The sequence below is a fragment of the Musca domestica genome, unplaced genomic scaffold, assembly GCF_030504385.1.
Source record: "Musca domestica strain aabys unplaced genomic scaffold, Musca_domestica.polishedcontigs.V.1.1 72, whole genome shotgun sequence".
In the NCBI taxonomy this organism is placed as follows: Eukaryota; Metazoa; Arthropoda; class Insecta; order Diptera; family Muscidae; genus Musca; species Musca domestica.
The window spans coordinates 3,554,804-3,574,893 of NW_026712388.1; the positions used below are offsets into that span (position 1 = coordinate 3,554,804).

Consider the following 20,090-nt stretch of genomic DNA (forward strand, 5'->3'; position numbering starts at 1 on the left):
TCTATGCCTTGCGTTTAAACTCACCACTTTTTTTCTCGGTGTATTCTAAAGCCTTAAATATCTCATTGTCTATATATGTAGAAAAACTATAACAACAATTGCTATACTACACATCATCAACATAACATCCGTTAAATGTTGAGACAGGACATGTGGTTTTTAACAATAACATCAACAATAGCAATAACAATAACAATCACAACAAAACACAACATAAATAAAAAAAGAGTCGAAAAAACCTAAAGAATATTATTTCATTTTGTTTACAATAAAAAAAATCCTCCAACCACCACTACTCTCCTTATTGTTATTTTTAAGGCTGACTGAGCAGAGAACAATAATATTAACATTTGTCCCATATGCCCCATATGTATATGTGTGTGCGTGCGGATAAAACAATGTCATTTATCATTGCTGCGTTTATATTGTGATTTTGAATGGATGTTTTAATGGAGGATGTAGATGAAATGGACAACTTTCATGAGTTTCCCCATAAATAAAAGCTTACAAGATCCTCAGCAAGTCTTCAGGGGATATGAAAATGTGTAAAGGTACTTTGCCTATATAATCACTTCGAAATACTCTTTATATACGACCTTTATATGATCTTAGGTTTTAAGAAAACCTCCAAAATGTATTTTGTTTTCGATATATCCTTAAGTATACTTTTGTCTATACAAGCCCAAGGGGAGTGTGTCTATCAAAAAAAAGTACTTCAAAAGGACATATTGGACCTAGACAGTCAGTCGTCTGCTTAGATGTACCCCAAAAAAATATCTTCTTTTTATAGAACAATAGCAAGTGCCCGCTACTTCATCAGCGAAAAGTTCACCTTAAAATTTTAGATTCGTTGCAAAAGTTCGTGTTAGGTCTTTTTAATACTCAAAATGCACAATTAGTTTAATTTGACATAATTTTTTTAATCAAGACACCAACAGTGACATCTACATCAAATTTCAGGATTTCAGCTCTATTCCTTCACCTAATACCAAATTTGGATCTATTTACTACTTTTTTCGAATAATTATAGCACACATATCCAAATTCAACAGAGACCTTAATATCACATTTCGGGATTCCAGCTTTAACACTTTCCCCAATATCTAATTTAGTACTATTTAGTACTTTTCGTACAATTGTAGTACACATTTCCGAAACCACCTCCATATCTCATGGCCACGCATTTTAAATTTTTACTTTTTTTTTTTAATTGTATTGAATGAAAGCAAAAAATGTCGGAAATAGCATCAAATTTTAGAATAAGTTTAGTGTGTTCGAATTGGTTACCATTGGCACAAATTATGGCCTTCAAACGGCGAATGAAACCGTCTCACGCTGCCCGAATGTTGCTCTGCGACATTTTGGCCCATTCCCGGCGAAGCGCTTGCTTGAGGTTATCGACACTTTGGTATTTTTCAGTGCCAAACTTGCATCCCATAATAGTCCAAACAAAATTGTCCAACGGATTGGTATCCGGAGATTTTGGTGGCCATTGTGCGCTGGCAATGAAGCGAGGAACCTCGTTTTGTAACCATTCTTGGGTGGTGCGTGCTGAGTCCTGGTAGAATGAACAAGGTCTGCGGCCAAAATGTGTGTGTGCCCAAGAATATTTTCTCTCTATAGACCTCTAGAATATTTTCGCGAGAATATTCGGCATTTATTCTGATGCCACCGTCGATAAGTACGAGCGGAGAGCGACCATCGGCTGTCATGGCGGCCCACATCATCACCATGGCCGGCGCTTGAGTTCTGGTGGCCCACCGAAGGTGCACATTTTCAGCTGACCTCTTTGGCAAGTAAACACGATCATTTTGCTTGTTTACAAATGTTTTCTCGTCGGAGAAAACCAAATTCGGCAGTTCACCACTTTCGGCCATGCGAAGCAACTCTTTAGCTCTTTTGAGTCTATTTTCTCTCCGTTGCAGTGTAAGTTCTTGCACTTATTGGAATTTCAATGACTTTACCTCGAGCTCATTTTTCAATATTTGCCGAATGGATATTATTGCGATATGTTCAGCTCACGAGCCATTTTTCGGCCACTGCTACGCGGGCTTCGATCAAGTCGCTTCTTTACTTTTCGAACCATATCTGATGATATTGCACTTTTCTTCCGTCCAATACGATACCGGTATCACGGTAACGAGCGATGGTACGAGATACAAAAGATTTATTTTAATTTAAATACTGGAGTGCTCTAACGATAGCCACTTGTGGTTTTCCAGCCAAATATAAAGAAATCACACTATCACGCTCGAATTTCATCACGAATAACTGTTTTTCTGGAAAAATCGCATCAAAATGCTTTTGTACGCTTGTAAAAAATATAATGAGCTGTCACTGCAATAATTTTAACAGCTATCGGACGAGTGGCTTAGAAATGTCAGCATTCTGAAATTGGTGGCAGTTTTTTATCTGACCCTGTATATAGATAATTCTCATCGCGTGGGTAAAGTACTCAGAGAGAACTTTTTGTGTAGAATTTCAGACGATTTCATTGAAAAAATGTGGTTAAAATCATCATAATACCGAATAGTGGCGGGTAGCGTTATATGGGGATATAGCCCATCTTCGAACTTGATCTGCCTGCAGACAAAATACAGATCGGTGCAAAATTTTAGCTTCCTATCTCTGTTTGTTTTGACTCTAGAGTGATTACAACAAACGGACAGACGAACGGACGGACAGGGCTAAATCGTCTTAGAATTTACGCTGATCAAGAATACGTATACTCTATTGGGTCTAAAATTATTATTTCGATGAATTACAAACGGAATGGCGAACTTAATGTACCCTTCATACTATGTATGGTGGAGGATGTAATAGAATAATAGAAAAAAGTAGGAAGTGCGGAGAAGCCCGGGTCTCAAGGCCCCTCCCATTCGTATAAGTTTCGGTGGGGAACCCAGGTCCCTCAATCTGTGTATGTTTCTTTACCATACTACAACAAATAAAATGTAAAATACTACAGGTACTATATCTATACATCATAAAAACATAATTTGTACGTAGCGCCTAAAAGTATGCTCTAAGAACCTAAAAATTAATTTTAAGAAGTCACTACATATGACTCTAACATGATGAGTATACCCATCATGTTAAGATGGATGATCTTATGTAGCTTTTCTTGGGTTGCCCATATTTGACGGACCTTTGGCCCCTTTGGACCCATTCCAATCGACGAGGCTTGTCCACAGGCAATATTCTTTGCGTCAATTGAATTTTGTACGGGAACAAATGCAAATCAATGCGAATAATCCGTTGTAAAGTGGACCGACTGGCTCGTACGGCAGCGATATTCTCGGCCGATCGCCTTGGTCGACTTTTATATGGCCTCTTCGGATTAGAAAGAACCTTACCAGTCGAAAATTTTTCGTATAAACGCTTAATGGTGTTCTTAGAAGGCGCACTTCTAACATTTTTTAAAAGCACGTTGAGTTTTCACAATTGACTTCTTCTGCTGAATGTAAATTTCAACTATTTCAGAGCGCTCGCGTTCATGGTAAAAATCTGCTTGGACTGACGCTTCAAACGCGGTATGTCATTAAGCGATGTGAACTCTCTGTCGAAAGTTATGGCGTTGCCAGATGGGTCCGTCAAATATGGGCAACCCTGTACATAGGCAACACTTTATGAGGATTTTAAGGCCAGAAGAAATTATATTTGTCGTCTGCAAATACCAGGACCAAAGAGGTCTTATTCTAGATTATTCTGATAAAAGACAACCAAACACTTGTTGTGGTAGGAAGAGTAAGTAAACAACTCTTCTTCGTCTTCTACTTCATAAGCTTTAATACCCTCCATATAATCTCCTTATTTTTACTTCATTTAAATTCCAAGAAGTCTTTGTCACAGACTATGAAAGCACAAAAGCTTCCATTCTAGCCAGACCCCTGCTGCATACAATAAACAAAGATGAGAGGAAGGATGGAGGGGGGGGGGGGGGGGGGGGAGGTGGTAGAGTACTACTGCAATTGGTCATTTGTGTAATGAAATATTTAAGCCAAGATTTATTAAACGAGAAGAGAATGGACGGTCTGTCTGTCGTTCGTTCGGGTGGACACACGTCCGGCATGTCTATGACATTCCTGAAGAAGTAAAAGAAAGTGACAAAAGCCAATGGATTTTGTTCTCTTCTTTCGTTTCTTTTTTCACTTTTTTTTTCTCCGACATCCAAGAAAATTAGTTGCACAAGAAATGGACAGCTACAACAAACAAATTTGCAATGGATACTGCAACAACAACGATACTAATAACAGCAACAACAAATACCGTCGTTGTTGTTGTTAAGTGCCATAATGAATGAAAATGAAAACAATTTGTAAATAATGTCAGGTTATTCCATTTTGAAGGGGGTTCGGAAACGGAGAGCTGGGAGTGGGAGGAGACCATGTAAAGATGACACAAAGTTTAATAAAAAAAAAACATAATAACAACAACAAAGCGGAAAAAGTTGCAACAAAGCTTCAAACTATTCGAGAAAGCAAAACAGATGATTGCCATACGAAGCGGAGCGGAGCTCAGTGCACAAAAGAAGACAGCAGAAAAAGGAGAGGCCGGCAGAAAAAATACTTTGAAAAATGAGGAAAAAAAACAAATTCCTAAGATTACAATGGCGGAACATGGCCGCTCTGTGATACACGTTGTTACAACGGTGACGGTTGGCATCTTTCTATGCAACAACAACAACATCAAATTAAACCAGAGAAAACCGCCAGGCTGTAAAAGCCATATGGAACGACCAACTATTTGCTGGAAATTTGCGCAAAAAAAAAAAAGAACAACACAAAGAATTTGCAAATGCCAGGGCAATGGCATGGCCAAAAATGAAGGAAAATTATTTTCGTTTTGTTCCCCTCCCTTTCTGCCCACTTTCTAGTCAAAGGTATTATCACTTAACAAAAAGTGTGTTATCTTTGTCTGGCATGAGACGAAGAAAATAATAATGTTAACAAACTCCAAATATGTTAACTAGACTTTTCTGTGGAAATGGGAAAACTATTAGAAACAATGAAAGGGGGGGGACAGGGGGGGGGGTGTAGAAAAGAAAAAAAGAAGAGAATTTTAAATGGAAGATTAACTGGACATTGATGTAATTTCCGGCATCAAAGGATCTCTGATAAGGGTTATGATGAAACGTCCAATCGTACTCTGTATATTGGGGACATACAAAAGGTGGCTTATGAATGAGAAAGCTTCAGGAGCCATAAAATAAGATTTTCTAGAGGATCTAGAAAATGAATTCTGAAGAATATAATAATCCTCTTTTCAGAAAATGCTATAGATTTTACGAATGTCTTAAAAACATCGGAATATCTGCATGTTCAAGTTGGTGCAAAAGTAAACTTCCGATGTTTTTTTTTTTTTTTTTGGCTGTTTGTTATTAAAACATTAGGGGCCAATCGTAAAATTCATAGCATTTTCTGATAGGAGAATTACATTTGCGCCTTGTATACTTTCAAAATTTCAGATCGCCCTAAAAGCAAATCAAAAAGGCAGCTGGTCTATATAAAAGTCTTTAATCTATAAACGACCTGGTATAGAAAGACGGTATTTTACATGACCATCTAGGTGATTCCTAAAATAATTTTTGTTTCAGAATTATTCAATCTTTGAAAAATATTTTTCTAAGGATCCTCTGGGTTCTAATCATGTATTTATGGAGAATTTTTTTTCAAAGACCATCTGGACGATGCCTAGATATTTTTTTAAGGGACATCTAAGCTATAACTTTGCAATGTTCAAGGGTCATTAGAGCTAAAATCTTGGATTTTTAAAGATATTTTTTCAAAAACCATCTGGATTTAATTATCTCTTTTAAGAATGTTTTTTTTAAGATCCGCCACGACATTTAAGTTAGTTATTTAAGGACTATCAGGAAAATGTTGGGCTATAAACGTATTTTAATGATTAATATTTAAAGGGTCTTCTGCACAATATTTGTAGATTTTTTATACCCTCCACCATACTATGGAGGGTATATTCATTTTGTCATTCCGTTTGTAACTCATCGAAATAATGATCTTAGGCCCAACAAAGTATATATATTCTTGATCAGCGTAAAATTCTAAGACGATTTAGCCATGTCCGTCTGTGTGTCTGTCTGTCTGTCCGTCTGTCTGTTGTAATCACTCTATCTTTCGAACGAATTGAGATAGAAGGCTAAAATTTTGCACACATGTTTATTTTAAGTTCGTAAATGGGCCATGTAGGTCCACGCCTTCGTATAGCCCCCATTTAAAGATATCTCCCGATATTCGGTATTTTTATGATTTTATCGACATTATTCACCGGAATTGTTTCAAATTTGGTATTTGAAGTTCGTAATGGATACTACAGCCCGTGACAGAAAATTGTCTATACTGGTCCAGGTCGTCGCACAGCACCGATATAACGGTACCTCCTCCCTATATACGATATTTTAATGATTTTAGCTACATTATTCACCGTTTATTTCAAGTTTCGAATTTGAATATGGTAATGGCTTATGACAAACAATGCCTTTGTTGATCTACGATATTTTTAAAATTTTAACAGAATTTTTTAAGGATTTTATTTTTTGGAAATTTCCAAATTCGTTCCAAATGGTGGAGGGTATTCAAAGTTCGACTCGGCCAAACTTACTGTTTTTCAACTTGTTTTTGGCTGTAATTTGGACATAAGGGGCCAATCGTAATATTTATAGCATTTTTTGATAGGAGGTTTACTTTTGCGCCACCTTGGCTATTCCTAAAATAATTTTTGTTTCAGAATTATTTAATTTTTGAAGAATATTTTTCTAAGGATCCTCTGAGTTTTAATCGTGTATTTATGGAGACGATTTTTCCAGGACCATCTGGATGGCCGATGCCTGGATATTTTTAAGGGACATCTTTAAAATTTTTAACGGTTACTAGAGCTACAATTTTGTAATTAACCATCTGGATTTAAATGTCCCTTTTAAGAGTTTTTTTTTAAGATACAGCACGAGACTTTTAAGATAGTTATAATTTAATGGATCTGCTGATTTTATTTTTGAAAGTTTGAATTTTTTTAATATTTTTATACCCTCAGCCAAAACATGCCTAGTCTAAATTACGGTTTTAGACCCAAGGTCTCTTAGGACCAAATCCCTATCAGGACATTTGGAGTCAATCTAGAGATGTCCGTCCAACCGTCTGGCTGGCTGAATGTATGTATAATGGTATTAATTTTCCTTCCAAGATCCTTCCTCTTTCACGCTTTTGAAATTTTTCGGATTAAGATTCCTTGGAATCCATGTATTTTTTAGTGTCTTCGGCAATATTGGATATTAAAATGCGAGGAATGAGTTTTAATCCGAGATTTGTGAGGAATGGTTTTGAGGACTACCAGAGTTTAATCGGAGATTTTTAAGATTATTTTTTAAAGTGACATCAGAGCTTTAATCTGAGGTTTTTAAAAAAATATTTTTAAACACATTCAGAGCTTTAACCAGAGATTTTTTAATAACATTTTTTCAAGGACTATCTGAGTTTTTTATTCAAAATTATTTTTTCAAGGACAATCTGAGTTATAATCTTGGATTTTTTCAGAATGTTTGTTATAGACCATTCGAGTTATGATCTTGATATTTTATGCATGTGTTTAACTTTTTCGATGTTCCGGGGGATTTTTAAGAATATATTTGAGATTTTTTAAGATTATTCTTTAAGAAGCATTTGAATTCTTTTCAGGAATTTATAAAAAAAAAATATCCATCTGAGCTACTCCCGGTTTTAAATTTTTTTCCAGATTCACCTTAGTTTGATTAAAATATTTTTTTAAGGATCCTCTGAACTATAATCGTGGAATTTTAGAAGAATGCTTTTTAAAGACAACCTGAGCTATAATCATGGATTTTTGAAGAATTTTTGTGTAAGGATCATCGTGGTATTTTTAAGAATTATTTTAATTTTGATTTGATTTTGAGTGTTCGATCTGAGCTATAAACAATTAAATTTTTTTTTTCAGAGTCTTCTGATTTAAAATCGTCGATTTTTGATGAATATTCTCTCAAAGAACTTTTAGTCATAATCTATATTTTTTTTAGAATAATTTTTCCATGGATCATCAGAACAAGGCCATTTTTCTTGGACCATCTCAATATGTCAGTCTTAGATTTTTTGGTATATTTTTTCAAGGACCATCAGAGCAAAAATTGTGATTTTTTAAATTTTTATCAAAAATTTTTGGAGAATATTTTTTAAGGATTCTTTGAGTTATAATCGTTGATTTTGGACGTATATATTTTCAAGAACCCTCTGATTTGCAATCGCGGACTTGTGAAAAGTATATTTTCCTGGACCCTTAGAATTATAATTTTGCCTTTTTATTTGTCTTTTCTTTTTAAAGAAACCTTTGAGTTATAATCCTACATCTTGAATGAAATGACTATTAGAACGATTTTTGAAGAAGCTATAACCGTGAAATTTTTAATACTACTCTTAGGACTACTTTAGTTAAATTTTATTTTTTCGAGGTCCATCTGGACTATATACTTCTGAATTTTTAGGATAATTTTTAAAAGAGAAATTTTTAAACTCTAAACTTATGGGGCTTTAAGAAATTTTATTGTAAAGTATTTTTTAAGGAGCATTTGTTTTTGAGACCATCATGGCTGTAATCGTTTTCCGGGATATATTTAAGGGTCATTGGAGCTATGGATCATTTACAAATATTTCTTCATGGTCTGTTAAAGATACACTCATAGAATATTTTACAATCTAATTAAGAAAATCCTGAAATTTTAAAGAACAATTTTAAGAACCTTTTGAGATTTTTAGGTATATTGGGAAAATATGATCCTGTTTTTTAAATAATTTTCTGAGAAACATTTTTTTTAATATAAAAGGAATATATAGATAGTCCTGAGAACGAGCTGAAGCCTTGGAAATCCTATAGATGAGCTGAAAATCATGGGGTCCAATGGGGGAGCTGAAGGTCCTGGGAGATCTATAGAATTTACAAAAACTGTAGAGTAGCTGTAGCCTCTGGGATAACTACTCTATATTTTTATATGGAAAATCTTCAACAGGTTGTCTATAGATAGAAATCTTGCGACAGATCCTTTGGTAGATATTCTATAGATAATTTATACATAAAGAAAAAAAATGTCTATAGAAATTCTCTAACAATTCCGTACGTTTACCAAGACATTCTCAGATTTTTCAGTTTACCTTGAAGACACCCTCTCAATTATTATCTTCCTCCAATTCTCCCTTGTCCTTCAGATAGTCTATATAGACTGCTTCCTGTTCCTGTGAAATCAAGCTCCCTTTTATTTATGACGATTCTGGGATATCTCGCTCGCCTAAAAAAATCCAGGCATCCCATGTTTTTGTCCACATCTCATTTTGCCTCACATTTTCATTATATTTTTGTGTACTTTCACCGCCACAACAATGCTTGCTGCCCGACGACGACATAGAATTTGTATTTCAAATTACAAACACCTTTTTGTCTTCCGCTTTTTGTTTGTTTGTTAACAGCTTTTGTTGGTGTTTCTGTGTATTCTCAAGCATATTTCTTTCTTCTAGCCAAAGCAAATTTGCACCGTTTGTTGTTGATTTTTTTCTCATTCTATTTCCTCATTCATATTTATTTCAGTTTTTTGGTCTGCTTTCTTTTGCCTGCCTTTTGAATATAATTTGCAAAACGTTTTTGGGTAGTTCGTGTTTCATTTGAAGCGCTGAATAGAAGAACGACCATGCTTCCCGGCATTTTTAGTCTACCGTCTCGTTAGAGTGCTCTTATTTAATTTCTTTTTTTTCACGGGAAATTTTTTTCCTCCTCTTGGCCTTCCCAAAATGTATTCATGCTGTTTTTTTTCATATTTGCTGGTTCCATCCATCCCAGTTTCTATGAATTTTTTTATTAGCAAAGAAAATAGAAAATTTGAATTATTCCATGGCATTATGATCAGGTTTTTTGAGCTGAAGTGTCTGTGACTCACTATAGATGTGCTGGTAACCCTGAGAGTCCTAAAAACGAGTAGAAGGCACAGGGAGAGCCATAGAGGATGTTAAGACTCTGAGTGTTAATAAACGAGATGAAGACCCATGTGGTCTGGAAGAGCTAAAGGGTCAGCAACTGCTAATAGTTCATAAATGGTCTGCAGGTCCATTGAGTCTTATAGACGAGGTCAAACCCCAGGGTGTCTCTTGACGAGCTGGAGCTTCAGGAAAGTTTTACAGACGAATTTTTTTATAGATGATAATAGTCCAATAGTCGAGCTGAAGGCTCTGGGAGGCCTATAGACAAGTTGAAGACACAGGGAGTCCTATAGACGAGCTAAAGGCCAGGGAGTCCTATAGACGAGGTGAATGCTCAGGGAGAGCTATAGACGAGGTGACGGCTCAGGGAGTTCTATAGACGAGCTAAAGGCTCAGGTAGTCCTATAGGCGAGCCAAAGGCTCAGGGAGTCCTATAGGCGAGCTAAAGGCGCAGGGAGTCCTATAGGCGAGCTGAAGGCTCAGAGAGTCCTATAGACGAGCTGAATGCTCAGAGAGTCCTATAGACGAGCTGAATGCTCAGAGAGTCCTATAGACGAGCTGAATGCTCAGAGAGTCCTATAGACGAGCTGAATGCTCAGAGAGTCCTATAGACGAGCTGAAGGCTCAGAGAGTCCTATAGACGAGCTGAAGGCTCAGAGAGTCCTATAGACGAGCTGAAGGCTCAGAGAGTCCTATAGACGAGCTGAAGGCTCAGAGAGTCCTATAGACGAGCTGAAGGCTCAAAGAGTCCTATAGACGAGCTGAAGGCTCAAAGAGTCCTATAGACTAGCTGAAGCCTCAGGGAGTCCTATAGATGAGCTGAAGGCCCTGGGAGTCCTATAGATGAGCTCGAGGCTCAGGGAGTTCTATAGACGAGCTGAATGCTCAGGGAGTCCTATAGACGCGCTGAAGGCTCAGGGAGTCCTATAGACGAGCTGAAGGCTCAGGGAGTCCTATAGACGAGCTGAAGGCTCGGGGAGTCCTATAGACGAGCTGAAGACTCAGGGAGTCCTATAGATGAGCTGAAGACTCAGGGAGTCCTATAGACGAGCTGAAGACTCAGAGAGTCCTATAGACGAGCTGAAGACTCAGAGAGTCCTATAGACGAGCTGAAGACTCAGAGAGTCCTATAGACGAGCTGAAGACTCAGAGAGTCCTATAGACGAGCTGAAGACTCAGATAGTCCTATAGACGAGCTGAAGACTCAGAGAGTCCTATAGACGAGCTGAAGACTCAGAGAGTCCTATAGACGAGCTGAAGACTCAGAGAGTCCTATAGACGAGCTGAAGACTCAGAGAGTCTTATAGACGAGCTGAAGACTCAGAGAGTCCTATAGACGAGCTAAAGCCCCAAGGAGTCCCAAAGCCCAATTCAAGCCTCTGAGAGTCCTGAAGGCCCGGTAGTCCTATAACAGAATACGAGCTCTTAGAGAGTCCTCAGCTGGAGGCCAAGGGACCCCTATAGACGAGCTGGAGACCCAATGAAGCCAATGGTCGAACCCTATGGACGAGCTGAAGCCATTGGAGCCGTCTATATTCAAGCCTCAGGGTATCCTATAGACGAACTGAAGCCCCTGGGTGTTCTACAGACAAATCGTTATAGACGAGCTGTCGTTAGACGAGGAATCGTTATAGACGAGCTGAAGCTCTTGTGAGTCATATAAACGAACTGAAGGTCCTGTGTTTCATTTAGACGAACTGAGGACCCTGGGTATCCTATAGAAGAGCTGAAGGCCCAGGGAGTCCTATAGCCGAGTTCAAGCATCTGTAGACGGCCTGAAGACCCTTGGTGTCTTGAATATCTTATAAACGAGATTAAGCCCCAGGGAGACTTGTGGACGATCTGAAGAGGCCAGGGAGTTGTAGGCAAACTATCGAAACCACCGGTTGTCCTCTTAAATATTTTTTCAATTGCTATATATGAAATAATGTACATTACACCACCACGAAGTTCGATATGAAATGTTACTCCACCCCTGCCCCTCCCAGCCCTTTGGCAAATTGAAGAAAATAGTTCTCAAGTCTTTTTCACATTTCATGGCCCATTTAGATTCCATTTAAATGCCTTTTATCCTTTTCTAAATAAGTCAATTCATGAGAGGCAATTGAAAAGTGCATTTTCACACACACATACCTACACACACTGACACATACACCCCCCAACAACCCTTCTACATTACTTTAAAAATTCTCGATTGCAACTAAATAGCAGCATTGCCACTTGTTGTACTTCTTCCATTGCTCTCGCCTCGGCAGTAACATCCTCTTCATAAATAATTTATGACAGTTTGGAACGGCGGCAACGATATCCTTTTCATCATCATCAACAGGAACAGTAACAAAAACAACAACAACATCAATGTACACAGCCATTTGTTGCAAAGATGTTGGGCCCTCAAGCGGATATGGTGTTCGCACAAACACCTATAGACCTCCTTTAGCTGATGTAGTTGTGGTGGTAGTGTTGGTGATGATGCTGAACGGGACGTGCAGGATTGTACCCATCCTACTTCTGGCACAGACAGATTAGATTCTTACGTTGCATTCATTTTTGAAATTTGAAAAAAAAAAACCCAACCCCAACAGGAATTTCAAATGACATGCAATAAAGCTGTTAAGGATACATCAGCCCAGCCTCGGTGATATATCCATTTCTATATCCTTTGAATGAATGGATTTGAATAGTTGGCTGATTGGAAAGCTGGGTCGTGGTTTTGTGTATTTCGGAAGCTCTCCGGCGTCTATTTGGGACTTTCGAGCCCTTTTTAATCTCCCGCTCTTGTGCTCTCTATTCATGTGAAATTTGTTTTTTTGTGGGGAGTTAGGAAGGATGACAAATAGTAGTTGGGGGGGGAGCGGGAAATGTAGTTAGAATATTTCGATTTTTTTTCGAATATAACTTTGTTGTTATAGTTGTGTTTACTAGGACTTTTAAACAACAAAACAAAATCTACAAAAACAACAACATTGACGAACAACAAAAAAATAACTACATTGTGTCAGTTTTGATAAGCATTTTCATTCGTCATCATCAAAAGTTAAGTCAGGTGGTTTTTGGCCGGATGATGCTGCTGACTGATTTGATATGCATGTTTGGGTGTGTGTGTGTGCGAGTGTGTGTGTGGGTATTAGTCGGGATATTCTTTGCTGCCCGGGTGGATGAGTGGGTGGCTGGCTGTGCTGCTGTCCTGGTGGTCTCGCAGTGTCGTTTTGTCGGTGCCATTGTTACGGTTCAGTTGAGCTTTACTTTAACTTTTCTGCTTCGTTTCTATTCCGTTTGCTTTGTATGTCAGTTGGAAGAATTTTCGTTCGTTTTTTTGTTGCTTTCCGAGGAAAAACTACATATTTTTCCAAGTTAGATTTTCATTTTGACTGATAAGGGATTGCGGGCGTATTACAATTGAGTTGTAAACGAAACAGTATCAAATCCATGATTTCGGGGGGTATGCAACTGGTTTAAGAAATGGAAGAAAAAATGGTAATTTAAGGAATAGTTGGGGGGTTTTAAAGTTTTTCAGAGACAAGCTCAAGAGTCTGGAAGATTTTTGAGGTCAGCTGAGAGCCTTAGGGATGTTTATACACAAGCTGAGAGGCTACAGAGTCTCTATGGATGAGCTGAAGGCCCAGGGAGTCTTTATAGGTAGCTTAAGGGCCAGATATTTTCTATGGACGGGTTGAAGTGTCAGGGAGTCTGCTTGAAATCTTATAGACGAGCAGATGGCGGGAGTCTTCATAGGCGAGCTGAAAGGCCCAGGGGGTTTCTATAGTGCCAAGGAGTCTCTATAAATTAGAAGTCTCTACAGGTGAACTGAAAGAGACGAGCTGACGTCTCTGGAAGTCCTATAGACGAGCAGAAGGCTCTGGGAGTCCTATAGACCAGTTGAAGGCTCAGGGAGGCCTATAGTCGAGCTGAAGGCTCTGAGAGCATTAGGCTCTGGGAGTTCTATAGACGAGCAGAAGGCCCGGGGAGTATTATAGACGGGCACAAGGGCCGGGGAATCCTACAGACGAGCAGAAGGCCTGGGGAGTCCTATGGACGAACAGAAGGCTCTGGGAGTCCTATAGACGAGCAGAAGGCTCTGGGAGTCTCTATAGACGAGCAGAAGGCTCTGGAGTCCTATAGACGAGTAGAAGGCTCTGCGAGGCCTGTAGACGACCTGAAGACTCTGGGAGTCCTATAGACGAGCAGAAGGCTCTGGGAGTCCTATAGACGAGCAGAAGCCGCTGGGAGTCCTATAGACGAGCAGAAGCCGCTGGGAGTCCTATAGACGAGCAGAAGCCGCTGGGAGTCCTATAGACGAGCAGAAGCCGCTGGGAGTCCTATAGACGAGCAGAAGCCGCTGGGAGTCCTATAGACGAGCAGAAGCCGCTGGGAGTCCTATAGACGAGCAGAAGGCTCTGGGAGTCCTATAGACGAGAAGAAGGCTCTGGGAGGCCTATAGGCAAGCAGAAGGCTCTGGGAGGCCTATAGACGAGCTGAAGGCTCAGGGAGTCTCTATAGACGAGCAGGAGGCTCTGGGAGCCTCTATAGACGAGCAGGAGGCTCTGGGAGCCTCTATAGACGAGCAGAAGGCTGTGGGAGTCTATAGACAAGCAGAAGGCTCTGGGAGTCCTATAGACAAGCAGAAGGCTCTGAGAGTCCTATAGGCGAGCAGAAGGCTCTGGGAATCCTATAGACGAGCAGAAGGCTCTGAGAGTCCTATAGACGAGCAGAAGGCTCTGAGAGTCCTATAGACGAGCAGAAGGCTCTGGGAATCCTATAGACCTGCAGAAGCCTCTGGGAGTCCTATAGACGAGCAGAAGGCTCAGGGAGGCCTATAGACGAGTTGAAGGCTCAGGGAGGCCTATAGACGAGTTGAAGGTTCAGGGAGGCCTATAGACGAGCAGAAGGCTCTGTGAGTCCTATAGACGAGCAGAAGGCTCTGTGAGTCCTATAGACGAGCAGAAGGCTCTGTGAGTCCTATAGACGAGCAGAAGGCTCTGTGAGTCCTATAGACGAGCAGAAGGCTCTGTGAGTCCTATAGACGAGCAGAAAGCTCTGTGAGTCCTATAGACGAGCAGAAGGCTCTGTGAGTCCTATAGACGAGCAGAAGCCTCTGGGAGTCCTATAGACGAGCAGAAGCCTCTGGGAGTCCTATAGACGAGCAGAAGCCTCTGGGAGTCCTATAGACGAGCAGAAGCCTCTGGGAGTCCTATAGACGAGCAGAAGCCTCTGGGAGTCCTATAGACGAGCAGAAGCCTCTGGGAGTCCTATAGACGAGTTGAAGACTCAGGGAGGCCTATAGACGAGCAGAAGCCTCTGGGAGTCCTATAGACGAGTTGAAGACTCAGGGAGGGCTATAGACGAGTTGAAGGCTCAGGGAGGCCTATAGACGAGCTGAAGGCTCTGGGAGTTCTATAGACGAGCAGAAGGCCCGGGGAGTATTATAGACGAGCAGAAGGCCCGGGGAGTCCTATGGGCGAGTTGAAAAGCTCTGGGAATACTATAAACGGGGTAATGGACCTGGGAGTCCTTTAAACGAACTCATGCCGAGCTGAAGATCTACGGAAGGTGAGCTGAAGATCCAGGCGAGATGAGCTGGGGGGTCTCTTTAGACGAGCTGGGGTTCCTATAGACGAGCTGGAGTCTCTATAGACGAGATGGCGTTGCCGGGAGTCTCTATAGACGAGCTGGGGTTTGAGGGAGTCTCTATAGACGAGCTCGGGTCTAGGGAGTCTCTTTAGACGAGCTCGGGGTCCAGGGAGACTTTATAGGCGATTTGGATGTCCAGGGGGGTTCTATAGACGTGCTGGGGATCCAGGGAGTCTCTACAGACGAGCTGGGGTTCCAGGGAGTCTCTATAGACGAGATGAAAGCTCCGCGAATCCTATAAACGAGCTCGACTCTCTCTGAGCTTCAGCTCATCGAGACAGACTCTCTCTCTGAGCTTCAGTTTATCGAGACAGACTCTCTCTCTCTCTCTGAGCTTCAGGTCACCTACCTAAGCTCCAGCTAATCTACGCAGACTTCCTAAGCTTAAGATTATTCACACGGACGTCATGAGCTTCAGATCATATATACCGACTCCTTGGGCTTTACATCATTTATCCAGACTTCCTGAACTTCAAATCGTCTATACTGACTCCTTGAGCTTCAAAAATAATTCTTACTACAGTCCAACGCGAATTAGGCTTCACATCGTGGAAATTCTCTGAGTCTTCTAAAAAGGAACCACTTATCTGGACCATATCCTTATAGCTGTAAGGCTACCTATTTAAGCTTATCGATAGTTGTAATAGTTATACTATTCCATACCTTCTTCTTTATTAATTTCCGATTTTCTTTCTTTTTCCACTTCCAGCATTGCTGAAGAAAAGAAAAAACTTGGCAACGACGATTACAAGGCACAAAACTATCAGTCAGCTTTGAAATTCTATTCAGATGCCATCTCATTATGTCCCGACTGTCCGACATACTATGCCAATCGTTCGGCATGTTACATGATGCTCTCCAACTATACGAATGCATTGAACGATGCCCGGACAGCGGCCCGTCTAGATCCGGCATTCGAGAAGGCCTATGTGCGCATTGCGAAATGTTGTGTGGCAAAGGGTGATATTATTGGTGCGGAACAGGCTATCAAGAAAATTGAAGAGCTGGACCCGCAAAGTAATTCGGTCAATGCGGAGAAGTCGGCCACACAGCAGTTGCGACAGCTGGAACAGACCGTACAGTCGAATTATGACGCCAAAGCATATCGCAATGTAGTTTTCTATTTGGATTCGGCCATTAAGTTGGCTCCAGCCTGTTACAGGTAGGGGGAGCATATAATATGCATTCGTAAAAGATATTAATTTCTTTTGTTTTCTTCAGATACCGCCTCCTCAAGGGTGAATGTTTGGCCCTGCTGGGCCGCTGCGATGAAGCCGTCGATATTGCCATCAGTGTCATGAAACTGGACAGTACCTCGGCCGATGCCATTTATGTTCGCGGTCTTTGCTTCTACTATACGGATAATCTGGAAAAGGGTATCAAACATTTCGAATTGGCCCTGCAGTTGGATCCCGATCATAAAAAGGCCAAGGAAATGCGCACCAAGAGTAAAACCCTCAAGGACATGAAGGAGAACGGCAATGTACTCTTCAAGACCGGCCGCTATCGTGAAGCCCAATCCGTTTACACCGAAGCCTTAAAAATCGACGAACTGAACAAGGATATCAATTCGAAACTTTTATACAACCGCGCTTTAGTCCATTCCAAATTGAATAATTTACGTGATGCCGTTGCCGATTGCACACGGGTCCTCGAAATTAACGACAAATATCTGAAGGCATTGCTTTTGCGTGCCCGCTGTTACAATGACCTCGAAAAGTTCGAGGAATGTGTCAATGATTATGAGGCTGCTGTGCAGATACAAAAGACACCCGAGATTAAGAAACTATTACGTGATGCTAAATTTGCATTGAAAAAGTCGAAACGTAAGGATTACTACAAGATATTGGGTGTGTCACGTAATGCCGGCGAGGATGAAATTAAGAAGGCATATCGCAAGAAAGCTTTGGTCCATCACCCGGATCGTCATGCGAACAGTTCGCCCGAGGAGCGCAAGGAACAAGAATTGAAATTCAAAGAAATCGGTGAGGCCTATGCGATTCTATCGGATCCCCGGAAAAAGATGCGTTACGACAGTGGTCAGGATATGGAGGAACATGATCAAGGTGAGAACAAAATGAAACACAGTCCTCGATGAGAGAAAAGGACAACTAGGGATTACTGTCGGAGGATAAAATGGGGTTTCGAGGAGCGACAGGAGCCAAGATTCTTTCATGAGGAGTCCCATTGGTGTTCTATAAGAAGAGCTATTGGCCTTTTAGTTGAAGGCCCATTGGCCTTTTTTGAGAAGACCTATTTGTCTCTTATTTGAAGACTTCTTGGACTGCTATCAGAAGACCCATTGGTCTTCTATGAAAGAACACTGTTTGGTCTTCCATGAGAAGACCCTCAGGTCTTCTATGTGACTCTTTGATCTTCTATAAGAAGACCCGTTGGTCTTTTATGAGAAGACCCTTTGATCTCCTATGAGAAGGCAATTTGGTCTTCTTCGAGAAGACCTCTTGGTCTTCTTCGAGAAGACCTATTGGTCGTCTATGAGAAGACCTCTTGGTCTTCTATGAGAAGACCTCTTGGTCTTCTTCGAGAAGACCTCTTGGTCTTCTTCGAGAAGACCTATTGGTCGTCTATGAGAAGACCTCTCGGTCTTCTATGAGAAGACCTCTTGGTCTTCTTTGAGAAGACCTCTTGGTCCTCTATGAGAAGACCTATTGGTCGTCTATGAGAAGATCTCTTGGTCGTCTATGAGAAGACCTCTTGGTCTTCTTCGAGAAGACCTCTTGGTCTTCTATGAGAAGACCTCTTGGTCTTCTTCGAGAAGACCTATTGGTCTTATATGAGAAGACCTACTGGTCTATGAGAAGACCCATTGGTCTTCGATGGAAAGACCCATTGATCGTCCTCGAGAAGACCTCTTGGTCTTCTATGAGATGACCTCTTGGTCTTCTATGAGACTAGGGATTACTGTCAGTAGATAAAATGGGTTTTCGAGGAGTGACATGACCTAAGAGTCGTTTATTGGTCTACAGTTGAAGACAGGTGGTCTTTTATTTGAAGACTTCTTGGAAGATCTATTGGTCGGCTATGAGAAGACCTATTGGTCGTCTATGAGAAGACCTATGGGTCGTCTATGAGAAGACCTATTGATCGTCTATGAGAAGACCTATTGGTCGTCTATGAGAAGACCTATTGGTCGTCTATGAGAAGACCTATTGGTCGTCTATGAGAAGTCCTCTTGGTCTTTTATGAGAAGACCTCTTGGTCTCCTTCGAGAAGACCTCTTGGTCTTCTATGAGAAGACCTCTTGGTCTTCTTCGAGAAGACCTATTGGTCTTCTATGAGAAGACCTACTGGTCTTCTATGAGAAGACCTACTGGTCTTCGATGGAAAGACCCATTGTTCTTCCTCGAGAAGATCTATTGGTCTTCTATGAGATGACCTCTTGATCTTCTATGAGAAGACCTATTGGTGTTCTATGAGAAGACCTATTGGACTTCTATGAGAAGACCTACTGGTCTTCTATGAGAAGACCTATTGGTCTTCTATTAGAAGACGCTTTGGTCTTCTGTGAGAAGACGCTTTGGTCTTCTGTGAGAAGACGCTTTGGTCTTCTATGAGTAGACCCATCATCTTCTATGAGAAGACCCATCGGTCTTCTTTTAGATTGATATTAGGACTTCTAAGAAAGGCCAATACGGTCTTCTATGCGATCACCTAGGAATTCAAAATTCTTAAGAAGACTCTCTGGTCTTCAATTTTTTTATTCCCATAAATGTTTTTACTGACAATTTTAACAATCCCTTCTTTCTTTTCCCCTTGCAGCTGACATTGATCCATCCCATGTATTCCGGCACTTCTTCCAGTTCGGTGGTGGCCCAGGCGGTCAATCATCATTCAATTTTGAATTTTAAAAGCGGATGAAAAAACTCAAAAGAAGAATGTTGCGTTTTTTGTAAACAGAGAAGAGAAGAACAAAAACTGAAATGCCCAAGACTCAAACACAGCCAATACTACCACCACCACCACTATGTGAAACTACAACAACACACACACATACCTATCCACAAATCCATTGGAATCATTTGGAAGACCTGCCAGTCAGTCAGTCATATGGTCAACAACAAACAGAAAATATCATTGCGAAACGCAACAATAAAAAACAAATCGAGATGATCAACAGCTATTCTGCAAAAATAAAGGACCTATTTAAAAAACAGAAGAGAACAGAATAATTTGTGCATGGACATTATTCTAAATACAAATAAAATACAATACAATAAAACAACACAAAAAAGAAAACAAATTAAATTTTATAGATTTAATAATATTAAATAATTAATTAATAAAAAAAAAATTTAATAAAACAATAATTATTATTTAACGAAATTTGCAATAACACAATATATTCCAACAATTGCCACAAGAAATGTTGAAAGAAAGGAAATGAAATGATGGAAAAATTCTAAAATGCAGAATTTTTTTAAGTGAGAGATAATGCGCAAGGTTTATGTT

General features: G+C 40.2%; 1 protein-coding gene across 3 annotated transcripts in view; it reads left to right on the plus strand.

Annotated features, from left to right (window-relative positions):
- The window catches only part of LOC101893448 (dnaJ homolog subfamily C member 7), a 95,187-nt gene extending 75,342 nt beyond the window's left edge, over positions 1–19,845 (plus strand). For all 3 annotated transcript variants that reach the window (XM_059130296.1, XM_059130295.1, XM_059130297.1), the window contains exons 2-4: positions 16,330–16,782; positions 16,842–17,686; positions 19,401–19,845. In XM_059130296.1, coding sequence (XP_058986279.1) covers positions 16,330–16,782; positions 16,842–17,686; positions 19,401–19,489 — 1,387 coding nt within the window. In that variant the 3' untranslated portion in view covers positions 19,490–19,845. The remainder of the gene's footprint in view (positions 1–16,329; positions 16,783–16,841; positions 17,687–19,400) is intronic.
- Positions 19,846–20,090: the final 245 nt, after the last annotated feature.